A 27,471-nucleotide genomic window follows, 5' to 3' on the forward strand; every position below is an offset into this window, starting at 1 on the left:
GTAGTACAGGCTATAAACGCTGAAAGTAAATACACACATCTGGTCAGCGGAATCCCCTTGCAAAAAAACACCAGAAAGCTGTCTGACAGCAATGTTACCTTCAGCCAGCAATGTACAGTACTGTACACTCTTTGAGGGCACTGCTAAAGTTTAAGGGATCCCCCGCCCTCCCCCCTGAAGGAGTACGCGCACCCCTGGACAGGCCCCCACCAGAAGGCTGCAGGGCAGAACAAATGAGGCCTCGGAAATCAAACAAACAACATTATTCCTTACAGATTTCCATCTCCTAGCTACAAGATGGTCAGTCAAGTTGGAAGGTCACTTTGATTAAACCCCCAAAACAGAAATACTTAAAATTCAGTTGTTTGGTTTTTGTTTTTTTTGGGTTTTTTTGTTTTGGTTTTTTTTCAGAGGGTTACATTCAGCCGTTCAGTCACACAAAAAAAAAGCCCCCAGACAGGTGACACGTATGATGCAGCCATGTGTCTGAGGCGAGTTTTTGTACAGAACTGCGACAGTCCAAACTTCAAAGTTGCTGTGCCTTACTGGCATTGTTTCTTGGTAATAAACTGCTTCTTAAAGCCAATGGCAGTAAATGGCAGTGGGTGGAGAAGGGTGGACAGGCTTCTAGTCACAGCTTTAAGATAACCAGATTTTGGGCACAGCGCCCATAATAATAAAGGGACAAAAGTGCCAGATCAAACAAACCTTGGCCTGCCTAAAACCGTTCAGTTCAGACCTGATTCGGCCCTTCCGTGATCACCGAGCGAGCGGTACGGCTCTGCAGCCGCCCCCACCCACAGGGATTCAGGAGCAGGGCATTTCTTTGTATTCGTTATGGAGCCTTCTGAGACAGGAGGTACCCCCAGCGAAGGGGAGCTAAGCCAGTAAGGAAAAAGCTCAATTTCTCTGCATGCATTCATCTTTCCCACCCGCACAAACCAGTAGACCTCGCTCAGTGAAAAACTGGACTATCTCCTCTTGAGTTTCCCCAAAGGCCTGGCAGCCGAGGGTCATGCGGTGCAGTGTTAATCAGTTAACGTTACCTTTAGACCTGGGGTTCTTACTTCTGACTAAACCATGCTAAGAGCAGACTCTATCCTACAGCCATCAGAGCCAAGCCACTGGATGCCGGATGGCATGACCATGGAATATCAAACCCACAGCAGGCAGCTGCTCGCTTTTCTTTAATTAAACCGACGTAGATGCAGCTTGGGGCTGTTTAATCTGTTTATTTATTTCAGAGCATTTGCAGCCCGCTATGCCAACCCTGCCAGGTAGTGCGGTGTGGCACAAATCTGTCCCGTGAGGGACTCCGAACGCGGGAACAATGAAGGCACATAAATCTGCGAGCTAAGTGCCCAAGTTAGAGCAATTTACGCAGCAAATTCACTTTGAAAATTATCCCAGCCAAACCACATACCCGCAATTATGCCTGCTGTTTGGTGTGTGTTGTTTAACCGAGAGAATTTTTTGACAATCAAAAAGCATGCACAGAAGTCCCAGCTCCGCCCAGACTCCACACCCCCCTAGAACGTCTCTCCCCCTTGTGCATAAAAACACACAGTGTGCCTGCAATTTTATCTATGTACCAGTTGCACAATTTTCCAAAGAGCCATTTCTGCACGCAAACCACAGCTCCACCCGCAGAAGTCCCTTTCAAAGTTACCGTGCCCCCCCCTCCCCCTCTTCCATCTTCCCCTCATCCCCCATACTTTTTTTGTTGACAATTTGCAGTCCCTCAGCTCAGTGGGGTCTGCACGCCTGCTCCACTGGGTGCACTTGGGTCTGAAGGTAACACTGCGTACGTAGCACAGACCCTTAAACCAATGCAGATTTGTGCAGGTGCCCGCGGAAGACTCCGGTGCTACCACTGGAGTCGCCCACTGATTCTCACCCAAAAAAAAAATGCCGCAGTTCTTTAACAGCCTGCACTGTCCGAAAAGACTTGATAACACTTTAAATACGAAGTGATAAAATTAGAAGTCATCAGCCTAAATGATCTCTCTCTCTCTCTCTGGTAAAATGAGGTGGTGAGGCCGGGCCGATCTGGATCTTTTTATTTTTAGTTCACAGGAAGTAGTGAAACCACTGAATACAGGCCCTGCGCACAGAGCCCACGTGTTAGCAGCAGCAGAAGATAAAGGGGGGAAAGCAGCAACCAGTGCCACTGAGGGGACCGGTAGGGGGATGGTGGCCATGCCACACGATAACGGATCCGCACCTACTGCCAGCGCACCCCAGCCTAATGGCAACACTACTGCAGAAGGTTCTGGCGCAGATAACCGGGAGCAAAGACGAGTTGGCCCCTCAATGCCGCCGCCACCACAATCCGGCCCCCCCTCCCCCACTCCCAGCAGCAGCAGCAGACCCGGCCCTGCTGCCGCGCGCCACCACAACCTTTAGAACGGGAAACGACAGAGTCCCCGGCGTTCCCTTTGGTCGAAGATGTTCTTCCCATGTGCCCACGGGACTGCAGCTTTCACATGAAGCCCCCCCTCTAGTTTCTCTCACTATTAAACCAAGAAGAAACAGAAACAGCCCAGCCCTCCCCCACGCCAGCACAGGCCTTCCACGCAGCGCAGTGACGTACCTTTTCTCCCCATCGTATTCAAACTTCAGTCTGGTCTCCTAGTGAAAGAAAGAGATCAAAAGCATTAGAACAGAGCTGCTCTCTGGCGTTCCCACACTCGGTTCAGTAAAAAGCTTTTCCAATCAGGACTCAGAGGGAAAAGCCCCCAAGGTTCTACAGCTGCTTAAGGGGCCATATTGACCAAAGGGGTCATTTTAAAGGATTTTATGCACGTAAAAAACCTTTTGTCAGCTCAGCCCGATGGAGTGAATTTTCAAAGGAGTTACGCGGGCAGAAGTAGCAGTTTTCAAATTCTCCCTGGAGGTGCGTAAATCCTTCCGAAAACCACTTCCTAAGCATTTTTCTCATAGACACAAAATGGGTGAAAATCGTTTACTACATAGGCCCCCACGACCCAAAGGAATAAACAGATATCCCAAAAGAATAAAGACTTCCAACTCGGAATTGAGTTTTGGTGTTTTGCTCACCCCTTAATTTTTTTTCCTGGGACAGAACTGTTAACCCTTGCTCTGCTGTCCCGCTCATATCAAGCCAGTGCGGCTCACTGGGGCCTCTAGCCCTACAAAATCTGGAGGGGTGCCAAAAAAAAAAAAAAAAAAAGAGAAGTCCATATCGGTGGCAGAGAACTCATCTTCCACCCGAGCCGGCGCAAATACCTTTTTTACAGCATGAGGAAAAAAAAAAAATGTCATGGGCCGAGTATCTGCAGACATGCATCACTTTATGCGACTCCCTGCGAGAAGGCAGGCCCAGAGGGCTAACGACAATTGCTGGGCACAGCAGGGAAGTCTGGAGAAGCCTTGCAAACTCACGCCAGCTCTGCCTCTCGAAAACCCCAAACCTCTAAAGGGGGGCAATTCTGAACAGCCCTCATTAGCTGCAACGTGCGCCGGCACTTCCAGCCCGCAGAAACCGAGGAAATTTTCAAAGCGAAACATCAACAGTGGCCCACCGTGCTGCTAATCACAGGCACAAGCTTTTACACTCCAGTGTTCAATGAATTTAATGGAAGTGTACAAACAAACTGACTTGTAGGATTTGTTTTAGCTCCCTCTACCACCCCTCCCCTCCATTTTTTGCCTAAAATGTTTTCATAAAAGTACCTCACACACTTTCCACAGAGGAAATAAGCAGACAACCGTGGACAAGGCAGCATAAGAAATAGAACTTGTGCACCAGAAACTCTTGTGGTACAGGCAGAGACAAAACAGTGGCTCATTCGGCACGGAAACACAGAAGTGCTGTGGGCAGGCCTAACACAGCCCTCCTAGAATTAGTGATAGGCAGGATATGCATGTTTTAAATAATAGGCCATGCAGTAAGCCCCTTATAGATTAGCGCTGTCTGTGGGTTGACAACATATGACTTGATTTTAGCCTGGATCTTAGACCAAGAGAGCTTGATACTGGGGACAAGACCAAAGCAGATGCCCAGAGTTCCCTGCCTCAGCACAACCCTACCAAGACCCCAGGGAACCCCCCTCGGCTTCAGCTGACGCGCATGCTGGAGAATTCCAGACGTCATGTCCCTTAGCCTTGAACAAAATGAGACTGGGGGTGAGGGGAAACAGTTCCGGAAAGCATCCTCCACATCATCTTCTGTATGAACAGACACACCAGTTTCTCAAACCAGAAGTGACTTAAGCCCTCTCTGTTCGGGTCCTTACTCTGAGGGATTTGGTAATTTCCAAAACCTGATACGACCTGCAGCTCAGCTCCAAGGCCAACAACTGCCTGGAAAGAAATGGAATCTGCTTCTTTTTCCTCGGGCAGCGAGAGCGTGGACTACAATCCACCCAGGGAAGAGCGAGGAACCTCGCAAGCCCCCGATTCAATCCTTAAAAGGGATCCATCACCCACCTACTATTAGACAATTGTCTTGTCTTGCTGTTATTTTTGCCCACTTATTGATATCTGCCTGGGCACATGTGGGATTGGCACATAGCCTCAGAGGGGAGGGGGGTCACCATCTGACTGATCCCAATAAATACCAGTGCTTTACGGCGGGCTCCTAGCATACAGCCCATGCTTGCACAATCTCTCCTGTGCATTTCCCTCCTCCCTGCCCTGCTTTCCAGAGGTTGCCGCTAATCAAATCCTTGTTCCAAGGATGCACTGCTTCAGAATTGTTCAAGCAAAGGGATTCGCAAGCCTTCTTGCCCTACTGTTGTTGGCCAAAAATGACATCCAGCCTGAATGCCCTGCTGATACACCTCCTATGCAACGTGCAGCCCAGTACAACAGCGGTTAACAATCACTTGCACACTCCCTTCATTAGAAAGAAATCATTCCTGAATGGGTGGGTTGCAGAGTTTCCTGTGCATTGTGCTTATCTCCAACGCTGGCTTTCCAGAGTATGAAAGTACAGTTTCCATACTCTCACTCCATCTGTTAGAGGTAACTCTATCTTCCTTTCATAGTACTGGAATTAATGAAGGAGAGTCAGAAAAAAATACAATCTCTTGGATCTAAACTTGGGAGGAAAGCACAGAAACTAAAAAAGAAAAAATAGGAATGCATTCAAAATTGGTACGGAGAAAAATGCCTTTTCTGTGAATTTTTCAGGGTTAAAAAATGATCAGCTATTTCTCTTAAGGATAAACCATCATAGTTCCCACAGGAAATTATGATGTTCCTGATGATATATGACGACAGGGACCATCCCCCTACTTCACCCAGAGGTCATAAAATAAAGCCTGGGACAGCCTCCCACCAAGCTCCAGGGCTGGCATGCTAATTTTCCATACAATTCGGCTGGCAGCTCCTTTTTCCATAATGATTTTGCTCAGACATCCTAACCTTGAAACATAGGATTGCCACCTCACCCCAGGCCAACCGTACATGCTGATTCTGTTACGATTTTGTCCCACTGCATACAGGACGTTATAGTTCTCTGATTTTCTTATGGAGATCAATGGAGAAAATCAAAACTACCACTTCATACATGCCATGGTGCAAAACCTGGACTACATCAATTGACCTGGGGTTAAGGTGGCAGGTCTATTGCCAACCTCTCTCCATTGCCACTCATTAACAGGTTTTGCTCCTGGTTTTCCTGGGAACTCTTATATTTAGTACGCTCACTTTTTTTTTTTTTTTTTAATTTAAATCATTATAAATCATTTGCTTGCAGTATTTCAACCAGCAGAGTACAAAAAGCAGGTAATCAGAAGTCTTCCAAAAGAGTAAATATGTATGATGGATATACAGATGGAAATTGTACCAGCGATATAGTGCAAGAACAGAGGCAAGAGATGGCAGCAGTCTCCAGCACAGCTTACCCCCCCCCCCTCCCCGGTGCAGTCTGGGAATCGTAGTCCTGGCCTGATAACACAAACTATGCTACTACAAATCCCAGAATGACTGTTGATTGGAGTTTTAAAAAGTAAAAACAACCAACAAAAATCCAGGCCCAGCTCAGTGGTCCTGAGAAGGATGGTTTACCATGCTGGAGGTGGAGGTCTGTAACAAAACGAACATTGATTTCCCTCCCAGAAAGCAGAGTTGCTTATCTGTAACGGGTGTTCTCCAAGGACAGCAGGATGTTAGTCCTCACAAATGGGTGACACTGACTAGGCACACTGAACATGCCCAACATGCCCTACACCACGCATCCACATGGGGTCCCCACTTCAGTCTTGTAACATAGAATTACGATAAAATAAAAAAATAGAAGAAACCCAAATCCGCAGGGTGGCGGGCAGGTTTCGTGAGGACTAACACCCTGCTGTCCTCGGAGAACACCTGCTACAGGTAAGCAACTCTGCTTTCTCCGAGGACAAGCAAGGTGGAAGTCCTTTCACATAGGTAAATCCTTAGCTATAGGCTGCTCCCCAACACAAAAAGAGCACCAACAGACACCGGCAGGTACCAACAGGCACTCTGTTGGTAACAGAGGAGGAGACAGCCTGAACCCAAACAACGGGCCCTAGGTTGGGAGAGTTGTGTTCTACAACTCAAACAGGTTCCGGAGGACAGACTTTGCGAACCTCCTGTCGCGTCTGCCATGTGTGGAGAGAACTCCATGTCACAGTCTTACAAATCTGTTCCACAGGAACGGCTTGCAAGTGGGCCACCGACGCTGCCATGGCTTTGACAGAATGAGCCTTGATATGACCCCCAAGATGCAGTCCCATCTGAGCATAACAGAAGGAGATACAGCCTGCTAGCCAATTGGATAGTGTCGGTTTGGCGAGGCAACGCCCAACCTATTCCTATCAAAAGAAATAAAAAGATGGGTGGACTGTCTATGGGCTTCTGTCCGCTCCAGAGAGAAGGCTAAGGCTCACTTGCAATATAAACTGTGCAGCGCTTGTTCACCTTGGTGCGAATAAGGTCTAGGAAAGAAAACTGGCAGAATGATTAACTGGTTAAGATGGAAATCCATCACCAACTTAAGCAGGAACTTGGGGTATGCATGAAGACCATTCTGTCATGATAACAGTATAAGGTGGATAAGTCACTAAGGCCTGGAGCTTGCTTACCACCCTGCACTGAAGTGACGCCACCAAAAATATGACCTTCCAGATCAGGTACTTCAGGTCACAGGCACGCAGTGGCTTAAAAGGAGCTTTCATCAGCTGAAATAACACCACACTGAGGTCCCAAGACACAGCGGGAGGCGTTAGGGGAGGCTTCAATTGAAGCAGGCCTTCACATGAAATGTACAACTATAGGCTGTATAGAAATGGGCGTACCGTCTACACTATGTGGTATGCGCCAACTGCACTAAGATGAACTCTGCAGTAATGATTTTTAAGCCATCCTCCGAAAGGTGCAGAAGATAATCAAGCAGTTTTTGTGTGGATCAGGAGAATGGATTCTAGGGCCTTCTACTCACACCACATGGAAAACCTTCTCCAATTTCAGTCCATAGGACTTTCTAGTAGCTACCAGGAGAAGGTACAGAGAAGGGCAACCAAAATGATAAAGGGGATGGAACAGCTCCCCTATGAGGAAAGGCTGAAGAGGTTAGGGCTGTTCATCTTGGAGAAGAGACGGCTGAGGGGGGATATGATAGAAGTCTTTAAGATCATGAGAGGTCTTGAAAGAGTAGATGTGAATTGGTTATTTACACTTTTGAATAATAGAAGGACTAGGGGGCATTCCATGAAGTTAGCAAGTAGCACATTTAAGACTAATCGGAGAAACTTCTTTTTCACTCAATGCATAATAAAGCTCTGGAATTTGTTGCCAGAGGATGTGGTTAGTGTAGTTAGTGTAGATGGGTTCAAAAAAGGTTTGGATAAGTTCTTGGAGGAGAAGTCCATTAACGGCTATTAATCAAGTTTACACTGTTATTAATTGCATCAGTAGCATGGGATCTTCTTAGTGTTTGGGTTCTTGTGGCCTGGTGTGGCCTGGTTTGGCCTCTGTTGGAAACAGGATACTGGGCTTGATGGACCCTTGATCTGACCCAGCATGGCAATTTCTTATGTTCTTAGGACCCGAGACAAATCCTCAGAAAGATCAAGCAGCTGCAGGATTAACCTCTCAACATCCAGGCTGTGAGAGATAGAGCCTGGAGGTTGGGATACCACAGCCTGCCCTGATCTTGTGCGATGAGATCTGGGGAAGGCCCCAGACTGATCAGTTTCTGGATGGACAACTCCCACAGGAGTGGAAACTAGACCTGTCTCGGCCACTGAGGGGCTATGAAGATCATAGTCCCTCTTTCCTCGCGAAGCTTCAAAAGAGTCCTCGCCAATAAGGGAATCAGAAGCTATGCATACATAAGACCTTTGCCCCAATGACAGGCAGGGCCGCCATCAGGGCAGTATTCTTGGGCCTGCAGTATGGGGCCCCAGGATCTACTGCCACATATGGGGGCCCGCAGCCGCCAGGCGGCAGGTGCGCTTGGGGGATGTATTAGTTCATGGCAAAGAGGCCCACTGAGGCTCTCTCCGACAGTCTGTCGCCCAGGGGCCTACTGAAACCTGGAGCCGGCCCTGGGTGCGGGCCCCAGAGAAGGGAGAGAATCAATGCTATGCGTGTCTTTTAGACACACATAGCATTGATTTACAGAGCACCGCAGACAGAGACTCGTCCGCGCGCTCTGTCCTGCCAGCGTTCACTGTCTGACGCGGCTGTGACGTCACCGCCGCGTCAGACAGTATGCGCCGGCAAAGCGCGCGGGCTGTATGGGGCCTCAAAATTCCTGATGGTGGCCCTGATGACAGGCCAGGGCGTCCAAGGCTGATTTGCTGTCTGACAGGGAGCAGAACTGAGGTACCTTCCTGTTGCAGGAGATGTGAACAGATCTATGTCTGATTTGCTACCCCCTGATTCAGGGACCACTCGTGGGGTTTGAAGGCTCAACTCAGCCTGTTCACTACCATGTTCTCCATTCTAGCCAGGTACATGGCCCTGAGCACTATCCTGTGAGACAGGGCCCATGACCAGATCTGGACCGTTTCCTGACACAGGAAACAGAATGTTGGGAATTATTAGAAAGGGAGTGGTGAATAAAATGGAAAATGTCATAATGCCTCTGTATCGCTCCATGGTGAGACCGCACTTTGAATACTGTGTACAATTCTGGTTGCCACATCTCAAAAAAGATATAGTTGTGATGGACAAGGTACAGAGAAGGGCGACCAAAATGATAAAGGGGATGGAACAGCTCCCCTATGAGGAAAGACTAAAGAGGTTAGGACTGTTCAGCTTGGAGAAGAGACGGCTGAGAGGGAATATGATAGAGGTGTTTAAAATCATGAGAGGTCTAGAACGGGTAAAAGTGAATTGGTTATTTACTCTTTCAGATAAGAGGACTAGGGGGCACTCCATGAAGTTAGCATGTAGCACATTTAAAACTAATCGGAGAAAGTTCTTTTTCACTCAACGCACAATTAAACTCTGGAATTTGTTGCCAGGGAATGTGGTTAGTGCAGTTAGTGTAGCTGGGTTTAAAAAAGGATTGGATAAGTTCTTGGAGGAGAAGTCCATTACCTGCTATTAAGCTAACTTAGGGAATAGCCACTGCTAAATAGCATCAGTAGCAAGGGATAGACTTAGTTTTTGGATTCTTGCTAGGTTCTTATGGCCTGGATTGGCCACCGTTGGAAATAGGATGCTGGGCTTGATGGACCCTTAGTCTGACCCAGTATGGCATGTTCTTATGTACAATCCCGTGCCTCCCTATTTGTTGACATAACACATGGTTACTTGGTTATCAGTCCGGATCAGGACAACTTTGTTGGCCAACCGACCTCTGAAAGCCCAGAGCACGTACCTGATTGCCCAGAGCTCCAGGAAGTTGATTTGATAAGAACGTTCCTGAGTTGACCATAGGCCCTGGGTGCCAAGTCCATCCACGTGAACTCCCAATCCAAGGATAGATGCATCCGTGGTTAGCACAACTTGAGTAAGGAGGCTCCGAAAGGAAATTTCCCATTCCAGATTGGAAAGCACCCAATACTAAGACAGAAGTCCCTGAGAGACAGAGTGACTGAAGAGGGACCCCACGTGGAAACGTGGTGTTCGGCATGCTGGATATGTTCAGTGTGCCTAGTCAAAGTTCTAGAAACTTTGACATAAGTTTTCCGCATTGGGCTCCATCTGATGATGTCTCCTATGTGTGAGAACTACCATCGTGTTTGTCCTCAAAGAGATGATGACATGAAGCAAGAAGTACTGTATAACCTCTTAACATCAGCACCGACGCTACACAAGGGCAGAGTGGATGGCCACCTGGGAGAAGAGGGGGAAAAAGCTGCAGCTCTATAACCACCTTACAAGGATGAGGAAACTGACCAACTGCTCCTCTAGAGCAAGTAATCGACCTATGTGTCTAATCTACAGATCTTTTGCGTGTTTTCTATCTCAACTACTTCTCCAGAAAAGAAAAAAAAAAAAACCTTCACTCCAAGACCCTCTCCTTATGTATGAGAGAGTACGATAACTGGAGCTGGGCACTGCTGTGCCTTGGAGGTAGGGGGAGGACCAGAGAAATAACTTTGGGGTGAGGGTGGGAGTGGGAGTCAGACTTCTCATACCACTACCTATGGGCGCTCGATATATAAATCCGGCCTGGTCCCTACCCAGGGAAAGAGATCACAGCTGTTGCCTGGTGGGAGAAAAGAAATGGTGAGGTTAGAGAGGGGAATGGGCAAAGAGGCCAGACAGAATGAAGATGTGGAGGAGAGAGAGGGAGGAGGCAAGGAAGGGAGAATAAAGGAAAAAGTATAAAAAGTTAAATAGGCAAATTAAAACATGGGAAAATAATAAAGATGAGCAAACTATGAAAAATACAAAAACAGAGAGAAAAATATAAAAACAGTGAACAAATAAAATAAATAAATAAATAAATAAATAAATACATACATACATACAAGTTGGACAGGGTGGGATGGAGTTTCTCAGCTCCTAAAAAATTTTGACTGCCACCTAAGACGGTAACTTGTAAAAAGCCGCACAGGTGTACATGTACACGCATATGCTGGCTCGCGTCAAGGATGCAGCTATTTTTATTTATTTATTTATTTATTTCTTTTGTATACCGACATTCGATCGAGATATCACATCGGTTTCCAGATAACTAAAGGAATAGGGTGGTAACAGCCCTATTTTACATTATAACATGGTATTAAATAGATGTAAGAATATTTTACATTATAACATGGTAATAAGTATAACAAGAATATTTTACATTATAACATGGTAATAAATATAACAAGTTGTAACAGAACTAACAGGAGTACATGGAACATTAGACTATAATATATAACATATATACATAACTGGCTTGTTGATGAGGATAAATTATGGTAAGGAGAGCAGGGAGTGTAGAGGGGGTAGGGGAGAGGAAGGGATGAGTGGGAGGAAGGTAGTGATAGGGAGGGAAAGGGTGGTGGGAGATGCTTGTGTAGGGAGGGAAAGGTGTGGGGCGAGATGCTTGTGGAGGGGGCATGGAGTGGATGGTGTGAATTGGGCGGGTTATGTGTCGGGTGGGAAAGCTTTTAAAAATAGCCATGTTTTGAGGTGTTTTTTGAAGACTTGCAGTGAAGGTTCGTTTCTGAGACAGGTGGGGAGGGTGTTCCATAAGGTGGGGCCCGCTATTGTTATGGCTCGTTTGCGGGTGACGTTGAGGTGTGCAGCTTTGAGATTGGGGACGGCTAGGAGTCCAGTGTTGGTGGATCTGAGAGTTCTTTGAGTAGGGTAAGGTTGTATTCCGTTGTTTAGCCAGTCCATTTTGTTGTTGTTTATTTTTTTGTGCATGAGGGTGAGGGTTTTATACTGGATTCTTTGTGTAATGGGTAGCCAGTGGAGTTCTTTGAGCGGGGGTGTGATGTGAGGGGATTTTTTGTTGTTAGAGATGATTCTGGCGGCAGCGTTCTGTAGAACTTGGAGGGGTTTGATGTGTATTTCTGGTAGTCCGAGGAGGAGGGAGTTGCAGTAGTCGAGTCTTGACAAGATAATTGATTGGAGGACTGTTCTGAAATCGTGCTCTTGGAGAAGGGGTTTGAGTTTTTTTAATGTCTGCAGTTTGAAGAATCCATCTTTGATTGTATTGGAGATGTGTCGTTTAAAGTTGAGTTGGCTGTCAATTGTTTTATAACCATACATATGTATATGCGCATATGTTATTAAATTGTCAGTATGCACAAACATGTGCATACAATTTTATATGAACGTGTGCATTTGCATGCTAATGCAGCCTCTACCACGTAAGTGTGGGGATTTTGCTTGGCATGAGCGCCGATGCAAATACCCGTTTCCCCAGTTTGTTTCCAGTTCACCACGGCAAAAGATAGGACTTCCTAACTGCCTAGCTAGATAGTTTCCCTTTTATCCTATTAGCCCCAATCCTTCAAACCTTGTGGACTAGTCCTGATTTTTTTATTTTAAAACTTACACACCATGCATAACAGAAGTAAAGTTACGTGGTAGGGGACTACTGTCCGCGTTTGTGTGCATACTTACGCGCAGACTTCATGTTACAGGCCCAGATTTCGCCAAGACCCTGCCCCTTTTTTTGCCTTTTCGATTTGTGCACATACCGGGAGATATGCACGGACTTGAGTGCTTCTGAAAAATCCATGTGACGCGTACCGGCCCAAGACACATGCATATCTCCTGGCTTTGGCACATGTAGGGCTTTTAAAATCCACCCATTCATTTTTTTAAAATTTTCCAGCCTTTATCATTGTGGTGTATGGCCTGTGTGTCTGGGGATGGTGTGGAGTGTGATGTTTCTATGTTTGTCTAGTGTGCTTTGGCCTGTGTGTGTGGTCTGACTTCCTGTGTTTCTGTCTGGGAGTAGGTATGTCTGCCTGTGTTTGTCTGTTTGTGTTGTTCTATGCCTCTCTCTGCATCTGTGCGTCTGTCTGGGGATAGTGAGTTTGTGTTTTTCTGTCTAGGTGTTGTATATCTGTGTCTCTATACCTGTCAGGGGGCTGGGTTTCTGTCTCTATGGGGGTATCTTTGTCTCACTGTGTTTATCTGTCTTTCTGGATATCCGTTTCACTCTCTGTAGGTCTGCCTGTGAGTTCTCCTTGCCCATGTATGTGTGTATGAGCTTACTCTTTTCAACAACTTGAATAGAAACAATATGTGAGCTTTGAGCCACTGACTGGCAGTCTGGTTACCTGGTGAATACCCTTCACATATATCTATCTGTTATATATATATATATATATATACGTACACACACACATACAGGTATATACATATACATACCCATCTTGAGGGGGACCCAACCAAGTGCATGAAAGGAAGGGGGAGGGGGAGGCATGGCTCAAACAGTTTGTTCACCCCTGCTTAGTCTACTGCAACCTGCTCCTCACTGAGCCATCTCTGTCCACTACTGCCATATCTTCGAGTGGTCGAAGATATGGCAGCTGAGATTCAATGCTAAGAAGTGCAGAGTCATGCATATGGGGAGTGGAAATCCGAATGAACTGTATTCGATGGGGGGGGTGGGGGGGAAAGGCTGATGTGCACGGAGCAGGAGAGAGACCTTGGGGTGATAGTGTCTAATGATATGAAGTCAGCGAAACAATGTGACAAGGCGATAGCAAAAGCCAGAAGAATGCTGGGATGCATAGAGAGAGGAATATCGAGTAAGAAAAGGGAAGTGATTATCCCCTTGTACAGGTCCTTGGTGAGGCCTCAGCTGGAGTACTGTGTTCAGTTCTGGAGACCGTATCTACAAAGAGACAGAGACAAGATTGAAGCAGTACAGAGAAGGGCGACCAGAAAGGTGGAGGGTCTTCATCGGATGTCATACGAGGAGAGATTGAAGAATCTAAATATGTACTCCCTGGAGGAAAGGAGGAGCAGAGGTGATATGATACAGACTTTCAGATACTTGAAAAACTTTAATGATCCAAAGACAATGACAAACCTTTTCCGTCAGAAAAAAATCAGCAGAACCAGAGGTCACGAGCTGAGGCTCCAGGGAGGAAGACTAAGAACCAATGTCAGGAAGTATTTCTTCACGGAGAGAGTGGTGGATGCCTGGAATGCCCTTCCGGAGGAAGTGGTGAAGTCCAAAACTGTGAAGGACTTCAAAGGGGCGTGGGATAAACACTGTGGATCCATCAAGTCTAGAGGGTGTGAATAAAGAGGAGGCAGCAAAACACTGCACGGAGCGGCAGTAGCCACAGAGGCATTCACGGAGCGGGATGCCAGTGGTTGGTGTTCCACCTTCACGGAGCGGAAGGATGGAGGGCTGCCATCTCCAAATTAAAAAAAAAACAAAAAAACAGGGGTGGGTAAGAGTATGTAAAATTAACGGTGAGTTCATAGGCTATAGGTATTACCAATTATTAGGCTTATTCAATATTTGTTGATAGTTAATGTGGCTCTCGCGGAAATGGGGCTACTACCTGGAGATAATGCCTTGTCCTTTTTCAGTGTACATGCACAGGGTTGATGGGACTCCATCATGGCTCTGGGCTTCAATGGCAAGAGGTAATGTGGAAGAAAAATTAAAAAAAAAATTTTTTTTTATTCACAGGGAAGCGAGGTGTAGCTGGGCCGATACTTTACTTTCAGTGCATGTCCAGTGTAGCTCTCTGCTTTGGCGAGGGAGAGAGTCTGATACTTCTCTTTCAAGCATGGCTCTCTGCTTCAGCGGCAGGGGGAGTGTGGAAGGGAGGATCGGGGTGTGGACGGCAACCAATGGGGTCTGGATCGTATAGTCTGGGTGGACAGGGGCAGGGGTGTGGCCTGCTTGTTGCGGAGGTTGCTACCCCTAATTGAGCTGGATGTTCACATGGATGCAGATCTAGCGATGCTCTCTGCATTGGTGGTGGGATGGAGGGGAAATAGGGCTGGAGGGTACTGGAAGCCAAGAGTAACAGGTGTGAGAGAAAAAGGAAGAGAAAAAAAAAGTGCGTAGCTTGCTGGGCAGACTAGATGGGCCGTTTGGTCTTCTTCTGCCGTCATTTCTATATATATATATCTACACACATTCCAAATAAAATTCAGCTGCGCCACTTCTCTTTTGCCAAAGTTGCTTCTCCCATTTAACCCCTCTTCTCAAGTCACCTCACCTCATTGGCTCCCTACCAGTTCCCGCACACAGTTCAAAGTTCCTCTTAATCACCTACAAGAGCCTTCACTCTGTAGCTCCTCACCACCTCTTCACCCCTCTTCGTGCACTCTGCTCATTGGGCAAGTCACTCCTATCTATGCTCTTCTCCTCTATCGCCAGTTCACGACTTGGCTGCACCGTAAGCTTGCCATAGACTCCTTGAGCTGGTGCATCATGCTCCCTCTCTTGCCTTATTTAAATCCCGTCTAAAACCCCACCTTTTTGAGGCTGCTTTCACATCTTAATCAAATTGTCCCACTTATAGTCTCATTTATTTTTAACCACTGTCTTAATAAATGAAATTCCCCCAGGTCTCTTTTACGCTATATGTTTGCTTCGATTACACTGTAAGCTCTACTGAGAAGGGACTGTCCCTTATGTGTTTTTGTATAGCGCTGCATGTCATGTAGCGCTAGAGAAGTGTATAGTGGTAGCAATAGAGCACAGCACTACATCTCTTACCTGTGGACTGCAAAAGCAGAAAGACTCTCACATGCTCTGTGAAAGTTTTGCCACTCCTCACTCACTCTGGACAAAGGTATAATTAAATTTGGGAGATTTTATTTATATTAATTTAGGTGCATGCTATGTGCCTATGGATTTTTTTTTTTCATATTATTCATTTCTCTGCTGAAACTCGGAATGAAAAGAATTGCCAGTCATTAAAAGAGGCAAATGAAAGAAAAACTTTGAAGCTGCAAAAATTGTTTTTGTTTGAGCAGTATTTTTAAAACAAAAGTCAACCAGTGGCCCAGGCTGGTGGGGGTGGGCGGATGAAGGTGGCATTCATAGTCAGGTCAGACCTGCTGCAAGCCATCAAGAGCTCCAGCAGACCTTTCTTCCATTCAGAGGGTAAGCTGTGAGAGGCATGGGATCGTAAAAGATCAGATCAAACAAAACAAAAGAACCAATCCGGGAGAAAATACGCAGAAAAGAAAAAAAAAAATTAACTAATGATCATTTGGATTCCCGAATTCTGAATCCTGCTAATCAGCTTAATAAAACAAACAAGGATTTCCATGTTGATATAATAAAAGTATTTTACTTATTTTATTTCAAGTATTTATAGGCCATTCAATCCATAGTCCTAGGTGGCCTACAATAAAACATAATACGGCAACAAACCTGCTGATTCTGCTGCTACTTGTTTTAGGGCAGAACATGTTTGCTGACAAACAGCTACATTTGAAGACCGCGGAGCTGTGCAAGAGTCATGACAGTAGTTAAGACCCAAACAGTAGTGGCAAGCAGCAGACTTGTCCAATGCTTCTTCAAAGACATGCATCTTCAGATGTTTTTTGGGGGTTTTTTAAGTTAATACCAAAAATGCCATGGATACAAATTCACTTTTTTATTTTATATACACCAGGACACCAAGTATCTCATGAATCATTAAAAGGCACTGATATGAAAATTGTTAAGAGGCATTCATGTATGTGAAGGGTGAATCACTAGAGCCACTTGACTCTTACAAAATCAATCATAGCCTCAGATTAAATGTGAGTTATTTTCTTATGTAATATAAAGTGTCCAAAAGAATATCCAAAAAATGTATCCAATATGTTCAAATGTAACAAAATACTTGTGTATCCCACTTTTTTTTTTTTTTTTTAAAGGCAGCTACGCCTGCAAACCAAAACTATGTTGCATGTCTACTACCACATGGTAATTAGGGAAATTGCATGATTCATTGGAACAATCTGTCTCTATATAAGTTCGAAAGGTCCCACATCCCCTAACCAAACCACTTGTCTTGTCTTCAGGATGATCAGTAAATCTGCATATTAAAAATGAATGCCTCTTAATTTTCATATTAGTATCTTTTAATGATTCATGAGATACTTGACATCCTGGTATACATACAATAAAGAAGGAGAATTTTGATCCATGATATTTTGGGTATTATTTTCTTCTGGTGGATTTATCAGCTTGTTCCCTGTGGGGAATGTGAAGAACATTCTTAAAAGGTTAACAAGTGATTCTTGCCAGAACTGCTCTTCCAAAAGAGGTGCACAGAATAGAACTGGCTATTGCCAATGTGCTCTCACGAATCTCCACAAATCTGACTTGACCATGCAACAGAAATGTCAAGTGGGCACTATCCAACAGGGTAAAGGTTTCCAGTTGGTCTATAAATTTTGAGTAGCGAATTAATACATAATGGTGCATCATTGTTGAGAGCGTTCTGTATTTGTGTCAGAATTTTAAATTGTGTCCTCCACTGGACAGGCAACCAGTGGAGGGGCTGCTGAACTGGGGTAATAGGAAGCATGCATGCAGTTCCAGTGAAAATTCATGCTGCAGAGTTTAGTGTTTTTAACAGAGACCCAGGAAGGTGGAGATAAACAGAATTATAGTAGTCAAGTTTCATTAAAGCAAGATATTTAGAAAACAGGTTAAGGTATTCTACTTTAATATTGCTTTAATTTTGTAATGATGTTTTATATGTGTATTGTACATGATATTTGTTTATTAAGTGTTTGGGTTATTTTAGTGTTTAGTTGTGGACGATTGCTTTGTTCTCCGCATTGAATACATTGTGAAAGTTGCGGAATATAATAAATGCCAAATGAAGAAATAAATAAAATGATTGCAGAACTGTCTGAAAATCAGCAAGACATAAGCAAGATTTTAATCTGCTTAATAGAAGTTTGAAAAAAACACTTCGAACAACAGATCTGAAGCTGAAAAAAGAGAGAGCCAAATCAACAAGGGCGCCAATGTTTTGAACCAGATTCACAACCGGAACTGTGAGGTTGTCAAACTGTAGCCTAGCATGTGAGTTAGATGCCGGAAATCTATTCAAAATAGGAAAATTGGTTCATACCTGCTAATTTTCATTCCTGGAATACCACAGATCAGTCCATACATGTGAGTTTTGCATCCCTACCAGCAGATGGAGGCAGAGAATAAAAAACTTTTCAGGCACTGCTATTTAACCGAAAATGCCTCCGGCAATCCCTCAGTATTGACCTGTACTCAAGCCAAGATGACTATTTCTCAAATTCAAAGGATTTCACACTCTAGAGTAAGCTGAGGGTTAAAGTTGCAACCCACAACAAAACTGAATCCTCAACAGGGTAATGAAAAAATGTCCAAACCTAAAATTGTTTAACTATGTACAATCTTTTTCAAATTCTGCATCACAAGAGGCATCCAGAAGCAGGAAAGGTCTTTCGCAACAATAAGGGGATGGGAGTCTACACTGATCTGTTTTATTCCAGGAACAAAAATTAGCAGTAAAGAATCAATTTTCCTTTTCTGTTCATACCCCAGATCAGTCCAGACAAGTGGAATGTACCCAAGCCCCTCTACTCTAGACGAGAGCCTGAAAGACCCACACGCAGCACAATTTCACCGAATGTGGCCTCCTCCGGAGCCCGAACATACAAACGATAATGTGCAAAGAAGACCAAGTCTCCGCTTGGCAAATCTCCTGCAGAGAAACCAATTGGCGCTTCACCCAGGAGGTTGCCTGTGCCCTAGTAGATTGCGCCCACAGCCCCTCCGGGACCAACCAACCCTTACAGATATAGACAGAGATAATCACTTCCTTCAACCATCTCACAATCATGCTCTTAGCCACTTTGCAACCCATCTTTGCTCCACTGAATAAAACAGAGATGACACGACTACCGAAAGTCATTTGTAACCTTGAGATACCGCAATAGGACCTGATGCATGTCCAAAAGGTGAAACTCCTTCATATGGGGTGAATCAAATGCCAGGTGCGGAAAGCCTGGTAATTCCACTGTTTGGCTAAGATGAAAGGCAGATACGACTTTGGGTAAAAAGGAAGACACCATTCGCAACGAGAGTCCATTGTCTGAAAACCGCAAAAAAGAATCTCTGCACGATAAGGCTTGTAGCTCTGAAATTCGCCTAGCTGAACAAACCACCACCAGGATCACAGCTTTCAAGGTGAGGTCCTTCAAAATTGCCCTTCTTAATGGTTCAAAAGGAGGCTTACACAGTTCTTGAAGAACCAGATTATGGTTCCAAGACGGTCACATCCTACGAACCGGAGAACGCAAATGCTTTGCTCCTTTAAGAAAACAATGTCCGGATGAGACGCTAGCAGCCTCCCTGGGAAACAGACCGAAACTGCTTCCTGGACTTAGAGAGAATTATAGGCTAAACCTTTCGACAAGTAACCTTGCAAAAAGGCCGAGACCTGGGCACATCCACCTGCAAAGGATCAATGTCATGGACTCCACACCAGGGCTCAAAGATTCTCCGAACTCGAATATAAGCTAAAGAAGTAGATGACCTTCTAGCCTGAAGTAGAGTAGTAATTACTGGCTCTGAATACCCCTTCAAGCGGAAGTGTCGCATCTGAAAAGCCAGGCCACTAGACAGAAGTGATCCGCCTGTTCCGAAAAGATGGACCCTTGGCGTAATAATCCCCGTAGGTGACTTAATCGGACAGGACCATCTACTGCCAGATCCGCAAACCAGGGACTGCGTGGCCACTCCGGCGCCACCAGGATCACTTTTCCTGGATGTTGTTTAATGCACTCTATCTATGAGCAGCCACAGGAGAAATACATACAGCAGAAGTCTCACTGGCCATGACTGCACTAAAACGTCAATTCCTTCAGAGCCAGATTCCCTCCAGCAGCCGTAAAAACCTGATCGCCTTGGCATTTTCCTGAGTTTCCATGAGACAAAAATGGGGTTCGCCCCACCTGTGCCGAATGAAGGCAAAGACCTCCGCTGATAGCTCCCATTCCCCCAGGTCCAGCTTTTGCCTACTGAGATAATCTGCCTGCACCCTGTCCATTCCTGCCACATGCAAGGCTGCTAATACTGCCAGATGTCTTTCTGCCCAGGCAAAGAGCTCCTGAATCTCCTGAGCCACTAAACGACTCTTTGTTCTACCCTGATGATTGATGTAGGCCACTGTCATTGCATTGTCTGAGAACACACGCACTGCACACCCCTGAATCCATGGAAGAAAGACAAGTAGTGCCCTGCAAACATTCTCGTTTCCAGATGATTGATCGACCAGGACACCTCCACTGCCGACCACTGGCCCTGGGCTGCCAATCCCTGACAAACTGTTCTGCAACCACTGAAGCTGGCATCTGTGGTCACCACCACCCAATCTGGAACCTCTAGATCCACTCCTTTCTCCAAATTGGGACCACGAGAGACTGGATCTGGATTCCCCCTGGAGTGGCAAAAGTAGTTGAAACTCCTCCGACAACGGATTCCAACAGGACAAGAGCACCTTCTGGAGAAGTCACATCTGAGCAAAGGCCCACGGCACCAACTCCAGAGTAGATGCCATGGAACCTAGAACTTGTAAATAATTCCAGACTTTGGGAACTGACAGATTCAGCAGCCGAACTTGAGCCTGCAACTTGACCACCCTCTCTGGGGTAAGGAATACCTTGCCTAACCGGGTATCGAATCTAGCCCCCAGATATTCCAATGAATGAGATGGCTCCAGGTGGCTCTTCGACAGGTTTATCATCCAACCCAGGGATCTTAGGCTTTCCGTTACTCATCGGATGGAACAACAACACTCCATCTCTGACTTTGCCACTATGAGCCAATCATCCAGTATGGATGTACTAGGATCCATTCCCTTCTGAGGGCTGCTGCCACCACCACCATCACTTTCGTGGACGTTCTTGTTTCGGTCACCAGCCTGAAGGGAAGCGCGTGAAACTGAAAATGTTCTTCTAGCACCGTGAAGTGCAAACTTTTGATGATCTGCTCGGATGGGAATGTGCAGATATGCTTTCGTTAGATCCAAGGACACAAGAAACTCACCCTTGTGCACCGCTGAAATCACTGTCCGTAGCATCTCCATATGAAAGCACAGCATTCATAAGGACTAATTGATCCTCAGCAGATCTAGAATCGGCCAAAAGGAACCCTCCTTCTTGGGAATCATGAAATAAACAAAATATCTTCTTCAATCTTGTTCTCCCAATAGAACAGAGACAATGGCTTCCAGGCGCTGCAGCCTTAGAAGCATGTCCCACACCGCCACCCGCTTAACGGGCAAAGCCCAAAGAGGCACCACATAAGCTTCCTTGATGGGGCACAAAAATTCTAAGACATAGTCATCCCTTATCACTTCCAGAACCCACTGATCAGAAGTGATTCTGGTCCACTCCTCATAAAAATGGGATAACCTTCCTCTGACAGCTTCCAGGGAGGAGTACACCAGCCCGCCTTCATTGGACGGACTTAACACCTCCGGATCCCTGCCCAGAGCTATCTCAGGCTGGTCTAAGTGTCTCTCAAAAGGCTGCTGCCTTCCTGTACCCTACTTCAGTGTGGGTCAAGAAGAACTCTTATTGGAGTGAAACCTCATTTCCTGAAAGTGAGTACACGGCGGAAAGGTCTTTTTGCCCACTTATCTTCAGGTAACTTGTTTCCTTTTGATTCCGCCAAATGCTTCATTAGCTTCTCCAGATCCTCCCCGAACAATAGCTTTCCTTTGAAGGGGAAATTACAAAGAACCACAAGAGTCTCCGAGCTGCTATTACAGACCCCATCTTCCTGGCTGACATACAAACCATATCATACAGGGCAACTGCCATATGGGCCACCCCCCGCTAACAAAGTCTCATGGTTGAAATCATCAGAGGCCCCCCAATGTCTTCTCCTGCGCCTTCTGTACCCAGCACAAACAAGCTCTCTGCATTAGGCTAGCACAGACCGTAGCTCTAAAGCTCAGAGCTGAGACCTCAAACATCCTTTTTAACAAGGTCTTTAGCTTGGACATCCTTTAGCACCACCAAATCTGCCACAGGAATGGTCGTCTTCTTGGTCACAGCAGAGACTGTCGCATCTACCTTTGGAAGATTCCAAAGTGATCTCTGGCAAGGGATACAACCTGACCATAGCCCTGGCCACCTTCAGACCTGCCTCGGGAAAATCCCATTCCCGGTCAATCAGCTTCTTCACCTTCTTTGGCAAAGGGAAAGCCTTTGGTGGTCCACACAGCCTATCCAATACTGGGTTCATACCCTTGTTGTCTGAATCCTCCTGCATAACCTTGATCCCCAGCTCTTCCAGCACCTGGGGAATGAGAGGCCGCAACTCCTCCCTATGGAATAATCCTACCACCCTAGGATTGTCCCTTTCCAAAGAGGAACCTCCTCCACATCAGGGCCACTTCCCACTGGAGCAGCAGCAGGATCAGCGCCTGGGTCATCTTGTGGATCTTCCTGAGGAATGTCTCCCTCCAAACCTTCCAAGGAGTCATTCTCCACCCCCGCCGAGCATCCCAGGCCCAGCATGCGAAGAATGCCCTCAACCTGGGGGAGGGTGCCTCAGCTCGAGGCTTCTTAGCCAAGCTCTAGGACTTCAGGGTGGCTGACCGCTTACCCGCCACTTCTTTCTTAGTGAGACAGTCCTCATGCAGCAACAACACAAAATCCGCGGAAAATCTGTTGGATCCACTGGCTTCCTCATCCACCAGGTCCTCTCCTGGCTCCTCTGCCTCTTCTCTATCCTCTCCAGACCCTTGCTGTACTAGAGATAGCGGGGGAGGGGATTCGCTGAACTCCCTATCCATTGCCACCCAGCCACCGAGCAACCCAGAAAGTAAAAGGGAAGATATACTTTCCTGCTTCTGGGTGCTCCTGGCTGGTCCAGTCGATAGGGCAGGTGAGAAGGGCAGGTGAGAAGGCCTCAGGAAAAGCGAGAGAACCAGGACCCCTGACTTTCCCTCCCCCTGGAAATCAAGGGTCGAGCTTAGCTAGGGATTTCCAAACCCCCTGCTCAACCAGAGGGATGGCTCACGAAGGAACCTAACACCTCTGGGAGCAACAGTCTTCACTTCTTCTTATCTTTTCCTATCTTCTTTTTTTTATTTTATTAAACTAAAGTTCAGACTGCAGGTTTGCATCTCTACCATCTGCTGGAGACAGAGAAATACTGAGGGACTGCAGGTGGCACTCGCGGTTAAGTAGCAGTGCCTGAAAAGTTTTTTATTCTCTGCCTCCATCTCCTGGTAGGGATGCAAAAACCACTTGCCTGAACTGATCTGGGGTATGAACAGGAAAATGATTTTAGCTTTTGCAACATTAAGTGCTAGTTTACTACTTGTTAGCCAAGACTTAATGGTGTTCAGGTAAATAGCATCAGTGGCCAAAGCATTTGATACTGTTGATGTGATGGAAGTAGGTCCCGGGAAGCTTAAACCAGGTCCTATGTTTCCCTATGGATATGAATAAGGAGAGATTCACACAAGAAAACCATTATCAAACCTCCAAAAAGGGAATAAACTGAATGGTGTATCCAAGAATTTGTAAGCTGCTAATGCTGCAAAGCGTTTTGCATGCCAAATATTCCACTGCAAACGGGATTCCAGTTGTGGCTGCATATGCAAAACATCCCAAGTACACAAGACAGGTCAATGTCTTGAACTCACTATAAAGTAAAAAAGAAAGAACTGGGCACCACAATTTGGTGCTCATGGCCCTATTATAGCCATGACTTGTAAAGGAAAGAGATGAAGAAGCAGTGAAACACTTTTTGACATAGCACACAAAAAAGTCATTATTCTTGTTCCCCTAAGTTGGGTTTTTTTTTGTTTTTTTTTTACTTTTTTGATCATAGGCAGCTTTTATAATTACTAAAAAATATAATATTAAAACATGAAATTTTTGCTTCAACCTTGTGCTTGTTTCGGTAGACAAAGAGATGCTGTAAGTAAGATGGGGATGATAACATTATCAGAAAGCACTGGGCTACAGGGCCTTGTTCCCTATTCTTTTCCACAACCAGTTTTCTACTGTCCTCCTTGTGATTTGCGCTCAATAGATCATAGATTATTGGTGATCCCTACACATAAGTCCATCCGCTTAACTGAGTCACGTTCTCATATTTCCAGCATCGCAGGTTACACCCTTTGGAAAAGTCTCCCAAAACCACTAAAAATGGAATATGACCTATTACATTTTAGAAAGATATTAAAAACTTATCTTTTCTCCAAAGCTTTCCTTGCCTAGTTATTTTAAGGGATTATAGAAAGGGATTATAGAATGCTTTACTATGGTTGATGACTAGCAATTTTTTGCTGTTGTGTTTAGATTTTAATCTGTTTAATTTGTTTGTTTAGTCTAGGCATTGTATTATTTTTGTTATGTATGTAATTTTTATTACCTGCTAAAATCTATGGATTAGTGGGCACCAAATTTGCAAAATAAGTAAATAGATAAATATTGAAAACATTCTTAGAACAGACACAAGGTCATGCTTGTTTGCGCCTGGAGCGCCAGCGGGGGTGCGCCTATTCGCGGTATTTGAAAATCTACCCCTTAGTTTTTGGGTACTTGCCAGGTTCTTGTGGCCTGGATTGGCCACTGTTGGAAACAGGATGCTGGGCTTGATGGACCCTTGGTCTGACCCAGTATGGCATTTTCTTATGTTCTTATGTTCTTATGCTGACATTGCAAAACTCCAAGAAAATATTTACATACAAGGTGAGGATTAATTAGCATGGAGAGTGAGAGGAAATTAACATATGGCCATTCAGATGAATAGTTTATAGCAAAAAAACATTCAGAGAAATTTTGACGCGTTTGAAATCCTATAAAACATCTTATTATCAGTCAAACCATTTGAGAAGGAGTTTTATGCCGGCACTTTGTGTAGCACTCTGCCAGTCTCTCTCTTCATAAGGCCTTACTATATTATTTTATAGCATTTAAATTTAAAAAAATGCTTTTCTCTACAGCTGTTGGCTCTAAGCATCTATTTCAGAGAACCACATCAGCACACTTTTAAAAGGCAGCAAAGCTACAAAGAGAATCAGCTTTTAATTCAGAAAGAAAAGTTATATTGGATACAAGATCTGGAAAGAACTGTAGAAATAGTAAAGCTCCTGGCTTCATGAAATACGGTATTTCAAGGAACTGCTGACAGATTGCACAAACCAAACAAGGGTAGTCTTTTAGGTGAGACTAAGCTAGCGGCTAAAACTGAATCTCAGACAACACATAGAAGGCCCAGAAAGCAACAGGCTCACATGAGCTCAGTATTTAGGTAAAGAAAAGCAGCCTGTGCTACCAATTCCTTATCAAGGGCTTCCATCAACTCTCCCCTACTTGGTAAGAGGCTTGTTGTTTTTCTTAAATTATCTAACCAGGTGCTCCCCAACCCCTCCAGTATATCATGGCACAGAATGAATGAAATGAGCTACTTGGGGATGCAAGAATTAAAGAAGTTATAAAGAGGGCTCACAATGGTTTTAGAATGCACGCCAGATGTCTGTCACCTGGAACAGTTCACAACAGTTATCAGACTGGTCACTGTTTCTGGAGGGCACTCAAGGAGTTGTGAACATTTCGTTAGATTTCTAAACATGAATGATAGGGTTAAGCATGGTATTCCGTGAATATTCACTGATCCTCCCAAAACTTAATCTTCTACTAATTAAGTGTTGTGATTAAAATAGCAATAAAAAGGATAGAGACAGAGCGATATCCAAGGGCAGATTTACAAGAAAAACAAAAAGGGGTTTTTTGTTGCTACATATGTCACAACTTCACTTCTGTTGGGTTGAATACTGTCCATTTTTCACCAAGATCTTAATTACTCTTCAATGTCTGTTTGTGGTTAAACAAGTTTTATTTATTTAAGGTTTTTTTATACCGGCATTCATGAAGAGCTCACATGTCGGTTTACATAGAACAGGGGTGCAATGGATATAACAACGAACATAGATTAAACGTGATGAAGAGAAGCAGTTACAATTAACAAGGACTATTGAACTGGGGTGGAGGAATTAAAGAGAGATAGAAGAGGTTAATTATATACAATTTTTTATATATATACAAGTTTTGATGCATCTAAGCACGGGTGACAGATTTTAAAGACATAATGTGAACATAAGTGTAAAATCCTTCCCAGAAACAAGGTGGGAAGGAAAGACTAATGCTGTAAAGATGGCGAGGGTTTAGCCTTCTTAATTAAACAAAAAAAAAAAAGAGAAAAAAAGTGTGAGACATCCGAGAACCATCTCGGTGCAAAGACAGGCAAAGAAAATGACTTTGTACAAGTCACTGATGAAACCTCATTGGGAGAATCATTCTCAGGCCCGGAGGCAGCACCTCCAAAAGGATCTAGACGAGAGAAGACTGTTCTGAATGGTGATGGAGCATCAGCACTAGACATCGAGGAGATGAGGCTTCAGGACCTAAATCCACACACCCTATGGGAGAGGGGAGAAAGGCGGGATTATGAATGAGACAGGTGCACAGAACAGCCTCTTGGTGAAGGCAGCAGAGGCAAAAACAGTAACTGCATTCAAAAAGGTGCATCACAAGCACAGAGGATCTTTACTTGCAAAGAAGAGAACGGAAAGCCGAAGATCAAGTGGAGACTAAAGCATTTTAACAGGAAGTAACTGGGCACACTAGATGGGCCTTATGGTTCTCATCTATCATCATAAACTGTTTTTAATATACTGCTGTGGTCAGAATTAAGAAGGGTATTAACAGAAACCAGCGCCTGGGTTTGAAATGTATATGGCTAATGCTACTTTCCCTCATTGAAAACTGGACCTCTTTCCAGTTCCCCTAAACTAAATGGCACTTTGATTGTAAGCATGCAGACCTAATGATTCAAGAAAGAGACCCCAAAACTGTTCCAACAAAATTATGCCACACAGTGGTTTCAAGTTCAAATGAACATTTTCAGTCAACATAAAATATATGAAAACCTTCTGAAATCATTCTAAATTTTTGTTTGTGCTCACTCAAGTTCAGCTGATATTTTCTAAAACTACCCAGAGCCTAATAATTTATTGGCCGATAAAAAATGCCTAAATGATATTGCTTGTCAAAATTCCCCCCAATTTCCCCACCACCTCCATCTTTTCCTTCTTTGACCACTCTCACTTCCCCCATAGATGGCATGCCGGCTGAGAGATAATCCCTCAGTACAGCTCTCCATGGCCGGCAGGGCCTCCAAATTAGAAAGAGCCATCTTGACTCCCTTTCACAAAAAAACACCAAAACAAAAATATTTGGTCAGATTCATAGATAACAGAAACTGTCAATAGGCTATCAAGTTCAGATAAAAAAATCATCTGTATAGTGTTACCAGTTGTAGGCAAGTTGTAAATCTATGATACAATGAGCAGCACATCTCCAATCAGAAGTCACAGACCCATCCTTGAAAAGAGACAAAGAAAAATTTCTGGTAGGAGAAATCTCCACTCTAAAGGGATACAAGGAGAGAAAACATTGTGTGTGAAAGAAATTGCAAACCACTAATGAGCCATTGTGGTCCAACAGCCTCACGTCCCATAACAGCTAGGTTGCCAATATATAATCAATCAGGGTCCAAGTTAACTTCCTCCCCCCCCC

General features: G+C 44.9%; 1 protein-coding gene across 3 annotated transcripts in view; it reads right to left on the reverse strand.

Annotated features, from left to right (window-relative positions):
• The window catches only part of LOC115084066 (mitogen-activated protein kinase kinase kinase 3-like), a 265,505-nt gene that overhangs the window by 71,148 nt on the left and 166,886 nt on the right, over positions 1–27,471 (reverse strand). For all 3 annotated transcript variants that reach the window (XM_029588374.1, XM_029588373.1, XM_029588375.1), the window contains one exon: positions 2,594–2,631. In XM_029588374.1, coding sequence (XP_029444234.1) covers positions 2,594–2,631 — 38 coding nt within the window. The remainder of the gene's footprint in view (positions 1–2,593; positions 2,632–27,471) is intronic.

The sequence above is a fragment of the Rhinatrema bivittatum genome, chromosome 2 (genome assembly GCF_901001135.1).
Source record: "Rhinatrema bivittatum chromosome 2, aRhiBiv1.1, whole genome shotgun sequence".
Taxonomy (NCBI): domain Eukaryota; kingdom Metazoa; phylum Chordata; class Amphibia; order Gymnophiona; family Rhinatrematidae; genus Rhinatrema; species Rhinatrema bivittatum.